The sequence below is a fragment of the Peromyscus californicus genome, unplaced genomic scaffold, assembly GCF_007827085.1.
Source record: "Peromyscus californicus insignis strain IS unplaced genomic scaffold, ASM782708v3 Scaffold_4__1_contigs__length_199733344, whole genome shotgun sequence".
Taxonomy (NCBI): domain Eukaryota; kingdom Metazoa; phylum Chordata; class Mammalia; order Rodentia; family Cricetidae; genus Peromyscus; species Peromyscus californicus.
In genome coordinates this window covers 95,513,227-95,520,116 of record NW_026294562.1, presented here as the reverse complement: position 1 = coordinate 95,520,116, position 6,890 = coordinate 95,513,227, and the positions used below count along the sequence as shown (strand labels likewise).

General features: G+C 36.8%; 1 protein-coding gene across 1 annotated transcript; it reads right to left on the bottom strand.

Annotated features, from left to right (window-relative positions):
* LOC128094118 (olfactory receptor 469) lies at window positions 1–945 on the bottom strand. The gene has a single exon (XM_052712217.1). The coding sequence runs from the start codon at window positions 943–945 to the stop codon at window positions 1–3; it is 945 nt and encodes a 314-aa protein (XP_052568177.1).
* Between the last annotated feature and the right edge of the window lie 5,945 nt (window positions 946–6,890).

Below are 6,890 nucleotides of genomic sequence, written 5' to 3'. Positions count from 1 at the left end.
TTAAGAAAATATTTTCCTGTTAATTTCTCTCTTCAGAGCACCCTTAATCTCATTATTTCTAAGACTGTAGATGAGGGGGTTCAACATGGGGATCACCACCATGTAGAATACAGACACCACCTTGTTCTGGTCAGTGGAGTAGCTGGACTTGGGCATCGCATAGATGAATGTAATGGTCCCATAGAAGAGAGTGACTGCAGTGAGGTGGGAGGTGCAGGTGGAGAAGGCCTTGTGGCGGCCCTCAGTGGAGCGCATCTTCAGGATGGTGATGAGGATGTAGGTGTAAGAGACAGCTATGACAAACACTGTGACTATAATGACAAAGGCAGAACAAAATGAGGCAGGAACTATGGGGACACTGCCACTAGAACAGGAGAGCTCTACCAAAGGAGCCAAATCACAGAAAAAGTGATTGACTCTATTTGGTCCACAGAAGAGAAGAGAAAAGAAGGAAATAATGAAGGAAGAAGCATTAAGTAAACTACCTATATAAGATCCTACAAGCAACTGGATGCAGACACATGTGGACATTTTGGTTGAATAAAGCAGTGGGTTACAGATTGCTACAAAGCGATCATACGCCATGGTGGCCAGAAGGAAGCATTCAAGTGTCCCAAAGAAAGCACCTGAGCCAAGCTGGATGGTACACCCAAGGAAGGAGATTGTATTTCGCTTTACCAGGAAGTTGACCAGCATATTGGGTGTGACAGAAGATGAGTAGCCTATGTCAGTAGAAGCCAAGTGACTGAGAAAAAAGTACATGGGGTGATGGAGATGGGAAGAGACTCTGATGAGGAGGATGGTGCTGAGGTTCCCAGACACAGTCACCAGGTAGATGCACAGGATGATGATGAAGAGGACGACTCTAAGGACCGGGTCATTTGTTAAGCCCAATAAAATGAACTCTGTCACTGCAGTGTGGTTCCCATCCTCCAGGAAAGCCATGGGTCAATGTAGCTGCTGCCAGAACCAGGCTGTGATGGAGATATTCCAGGAAGGGATTTATAAATATGTAGCATCATTTTCATTAACTCATATATGGATGCTATTATAAACAAATATGTCATCTAAGAAAACATTTCAAGAAAACTCATTGAAGAAAAACTTAAACTAATTTTTCTTTATTTAACTGTTAGTTTACTCCACAGTTTTAGAATTTATATATTTGCAATGAATCTTCCCATATTTCAAAGATTGTTTTTAACAGCAACATCAGATAATTTGTTTCAAGTATGCTCTGTAGATACAGCTTTGTAGGAAAATATTTCCTTAAGTGGTATTTATATGAAATATACAATATTGTATATAATTAAATGTTATTAAATGTGCTCAAAGAGCTTTAAAGATAAGGTTTTAAAAAGGAATCATAAGTATAACAAAATGATTATAGCATTTAAATCTAGGGTTATGTGATAAACATTAGAGGAAGCAGCAATATTTCCTGAATGCTTACTAAATTACCAGCCTGGAAGTTAAAATTCGTATGTAGATATATTTTAATTTTCAGGGGATAATATTAGGTACTTTTGTTGTTTCTTTTTTATAGACAAGAAAACTGAGGTTGAAAATATTAAGTTACTCACATCAATTTACACAGGAAGCAGATTGCGATCGGGATATCAGAGGCAGGCAAGTTGAACTCATTTCATTCACTCTGTAATTGTATTGTAAATGAAATCAAGTAAATACCAGTCAAGTAAATACCAGTCACAATATTACTGAGAAAAATGGGAGCAGCTGGTTGACTCCCCAGCTTTCTGATACAACAGCACAGGGGGCCTCCTTTGCTGTCTAGTTCACAATGCCTATTGGTTAAGCAAGACTATGTCCTAGGACAAATATTAAACTGAGAAGTCAGATATATTTCATAGAACAAGGAACATATAGAGAAGATTTCAAAGTTACAAATGAAGTCACTATTTAAATTTTAAAAAATACTTCAATATTTCCAATTCAGCTATAGCTTTCTAAAATCATCTTAAATATCACATGACTAATAATCAAACACAACTATTAAGCTTTATTCAAACATGCCAAACTATTTCCTACTGTAACAATGTTTTAACTGAAGCATGATGGAATTAAATATGATTTTTAACATAGTATGCAGATGATAAAACTTCTAGCCTGTAAAGTTAAGACGTGGCTCTGGAGAGATGGCTCAGTGGTTCAGAGCACTGTTGTTTTTGCAGAGGACCTAGGTTTAGTTCCTACACCCAGATTAGGTATCTCACTGCCTGTAACTCTAGTTCTAGGGGTTCCAGGTCCCTCCTTTGACCACCTTGGGCACCAGGCACTCATATGGTTGCACATACATGCACACAGGCACTCACATAAATACATAAAATAAAAACAAATCTTTTAAAAATGTCAAGACGCATACTTAGGTTCATTCACCTAGAGGCCAAATTGAATCTCATCCCTGCTACTCCACCCTCACCCCACCACAATTTGGCTTTATTCCCTTTTTTTTCCCCAAAGTGTTTGGTGTCTGGGATGCTAGAGCATCTGTGTAATCAATAAAGGAAGCAAATTGTCCTAAAAGAAACTTCCTAAAGATAAATTCTAAGTGCTTAAAAATTATTCACTATTTTAGGCTTATGGCAGAGTGATACATTTACATAGTTAGAGACTATGTGGTTTCTGGTCTCAGGGGTCATAAATTGGTCATGCTGGTTTGTCCATGTGCACTCTACAGTGGAAATTTAATTTTCTCCAGTTGAAATTATTTTCTCCTTAACTGCTTGTTATTTATCTGCATTATTGCTAAAGGAAGGCTTTTAGATACAGATACTATTTGAAGGAATAGTTCTCTTCAGTGGTAAACAAAAGCTCAAATTTTACCTCTTGAAAAAAGAATTCATTCATCTTACAGTTATTAGTATATGGTAGCTATGCCATCTTTTATAATGTTTGACTAAAGATAGGTCTCTGAAGATGCCAGAAATTCAAAAGTAAATTCAAATCCAACAGGGAACATGACCACAGCCTCAAGTGAATATTGAGTAGTTCAATTCATATCAACACGTCTAGTTTTCAAGGATTCTGTCCATCCAGAAATGTCTATTATAAAGTAAGCAATGGCACACTTTTAGTTAATGATTATAGTGAGTAAAATACAGCATGTTGTCTCATTCCTAAATATTGCTCCCAAGTTTACTTTGCTATCTCTGATGACTGGTTAGTTACAAACTCAATGTCACACAGATAGCTCTATGGGACACTAAACAAAACAAAAACCTGTAAAAATGGGAAAGGGATTTGTAAGGAAGAATGAAGGCTGGCCAGGATTGGAGGGAAAATAAATTATGTTGAGGGAAGAGTAACCATAGTTCATTATAAAATGTTTGAAATTGTCAAAGAATAAAATTTATTAATTAAAAAAATACAAAATTGAAAATATAAATAGGTAACATTACATCCAACACCTCTTCATTTTACAAGTAAATGTTTCATGGTAAACAATGGGCATTCTATTATTATTATTATTATTATTATTATTATTATTATTATTGTTTTAGAAATATAGGGAGGAAATAACATGACTATTTAAAATACACACATACTTTTTATGGCCAAAGGTAGAAAATAAGCTCCTTCAATTTATATTAAATATTGAAAATAAGCTAATGAATAAAATATTTTTCATGAATTTTTAGATTTCAGTGAAAAAAAAAGAGTGAGAATAAACCAGCTTTATAAACACAGTACATGCCAGGGTGAAGAGATGGCTCAGCAGTTTAGACACTTGCTCCTCTTGCAGAGGAATGGAATTTACTTGCAGCACCCACTTCAGGTAGTTCCCAGCTGCCTTTAACTCCAGCTTCAGGTGATTCTATGCCCTCTTCTGGCCTCTGTGGGAATGCATACATACATATATGTTGGTTTAGGGTTTCTATTGCTGCGATGAAATGTTATGACCAAAAAGCAAGTTGGGGAGGAAAGGGTTTATGGGGTTATTGGATTTCCTCACTTCCACATTGTAGTAGATCACTGAAGGAAGTCAGGACAGGAGCTCAAACAGGGCAGGAACTTGGAGGCAGGAGCTAATGTAGGGACCACGGAGGAGTGCTGCTTACAGGCTCCCTCCTCATGTTTTGCTCAGTCTGCTTTCTTATAGAACCCAGGACCACCAGCCCAAGGTTGGCACCACACACAATGGTGTAGCTAGAGTTTTCCTGCCTGACTCACAGTCAGGACAAATCTCTCTCACCTGCTAGTCCCACAGCCACTCAGACCCGACCAAGTAAACACAGAGACTTATATTGCTTACAAACTGTATGGCCGTGGCAGGCTTCTTGCTAACTGTTCTTACAGCTTAAATTAATCCATTTCTATAAATCTATACCTTGCCACGTGGCTCGTGGCTTACCGGCATCTTCACATGCTGTTTCTCATCGTGGCGGCTGGCAGTGTCTCTCTATCTCAGCCTTCCACTTCCCAGCTTTATTCTCCTCCTTGTCCCGCCTATACTTCCTGCCTGGCGACTGGCCAATCAGTGATTTATTTATTGACCAATCAGCAACACACTTGACATACAGACCATCCCACAGCACAATGGTCTGCTCCCTCCCCCATCAATCACTAATTAAGGAACTGCTCTACTGGCTTTTCTATAGCCTGATCTTCTGGAGGCATTTTCTCAATTGAGGTTCCTTTCTCTCATATGACTTTAGCTTGTGTCAAGTTGACATAAATCTAGCCAGCACACATGTATATATACACACAAACACTAACACAAACACTAACACAAACACATATATAAATAAAAATGATAAAAATTAACATGGTAAGCATGGTATGGAAGAAACAAACAAAGCAATGAATTCACAGGATAGCTGGAAGGTAGCTTCAGTGCCAGCTTAAGCAGCCTAATGAGAAAATCCAAATACATCAGCTGATATTTGAGGGAGAATGGAAAAGGACCCAGTGATGCAAGCAAGGGAGAAAAGGCTGATAGACACAAACAACAAATGCAAAGATCCCAGGAACTTCAAGAAATTAAAAAATGAGGCCATGGTAAACCATGCAGAGATTCACAGGCTATGAACAAATGTTTACATTTCATTCTTTAATGGGAATGGAAAGGTTTGGAAATATTATCCAGTCATGCAAGATGCTATTATTCATATAAATGTGTTATACATTAATGCAAACTGCCTTAGTTTATGCTTGTCTTGAAATGTCCTTCTTCCTCCACCAATATTTAAAGAAAGCTTTCCTGGATAGAGTAACCATGATTGACAGTTACTTTGTTTCAGGGTTTGCAATATGTTTTCCTGGCTTCCAGGGTTACTAATGAAGGCTCTGATGCTATTCTGATGTGTTTGCCTTTGTGCTTGAATTCATGTCTGTGTGTTTTTGACAACTTTACTGTAGTATGTTGTGGAGAATTTCTGGTTTATTCCTGGCTTTTTGGAGTTCTAAATCCCTCTTGTATTTAGATGGCAATTGCTCTGTCTAGATTTTGCAGGAATTTTCTCTTCTTGTTTTATTGAATTGATTATTGTGCTTTTATTCTTTATCTCAGTTCCTTCTTCTGCTCATGGATTCTTAGGTTCATTGTCTTGACTGTAGCTGTAGCTTTTATGGTTGTATTAATGTTTTCCTTACTGGTGTCTGAATATATTGTTTTGTTGGCCTGCATTTCTGATACTCTTTCCTCTGCTTCATTGAGCTGATTTGTGATGCTTTCTAACAAGTTTTACTTTTGATTCACTGGTCTTTTTATTTCCAGCATTTCTATTTTTTTTAAAATCTCAGTTTCTTTGCTGAAATTTTCTGTCATGTTGGTAACTCTTTCATCTATACTGCTTATGTTCTTATGCATTTTTTCTAACTTTTTCTTCTGATGCTGAGTTTTCTCTCTGGGTCTGGGGCGGAATTCATTTGCTTCTTTGAATACTCCTCTATTCAAGTCATTTGTCATTTTTTTTTAACCAGTAAACTTTGAAAATTAAGTCTTCATTATTTCCTGTGTTTCAAATCTTTGGTTTAGTAGTTGAGGAGATGGGGTCTCCTAGAGGAGTCATGATTCCTTGCTGATGCATGTCTCTTGAGTTCCAGCCTTACAATTTGTGCATCCTATGGTTTGGATATTTTTGAGAGCATCTTCTTACTGAATAACCTACTCTTAATGTCTTAATGTTAGTATCACTCAGAGAGAAGAAAACAAACCATTATAACAATAAAATCATACCTTTCAGGACATAGAAATATACCCAAAATTGAGTAAAACCGGCTAAGTCAGCACCAATCACCATAAAACACAGATAGACAAAGCCACTGTAGAACATGCTATGAAATTAGAAAATATTTATAATAAGTGGGGGAATAATAAATGAAAGAGATAAGTGAAGGAGGCAGGAAAATTGGGGAAAAAGAGAAAAAATATGAGGAATATGGAGACTCCTATGGAGGGGAGAAGAGCAAGATATTAGTGAAAAGAAAAGTAAAAAAAAATATTTCCCAATAATGAAAAAAACTCAGGACAGATAGATAAATACAAGAAGAGAAATAAAAGAAATAAAAAGATTGATTTTAAAAGAAAACAAACAAGGTGATGTGAAAATACTACTAACAGCTGCTGTGAGGGAAGACAGGAAAACAGAGTGGCTAAAACAGAAAACAAAAAAAAATTAAAAAAAGAAAATATGTTGCCTAATAATGTTCAAAACTGCATTAAAATGACTCTATGAAGGGAAATAGTATAAAGATATAAATTTCAAAAATGAAATGAAGTATAAGTACTGTTGAAAGTGTGGTAAAAAAACAAAAAAGGAAGTCAAAAGCATGTGCTGCTCTTGCAGAGGACCGAGTTTGGTAGTCAGCACCCAAAGAGCAGACTACAATTGCCTGTAACTCCAGCCCCAGGGGATCCAAATATCCAT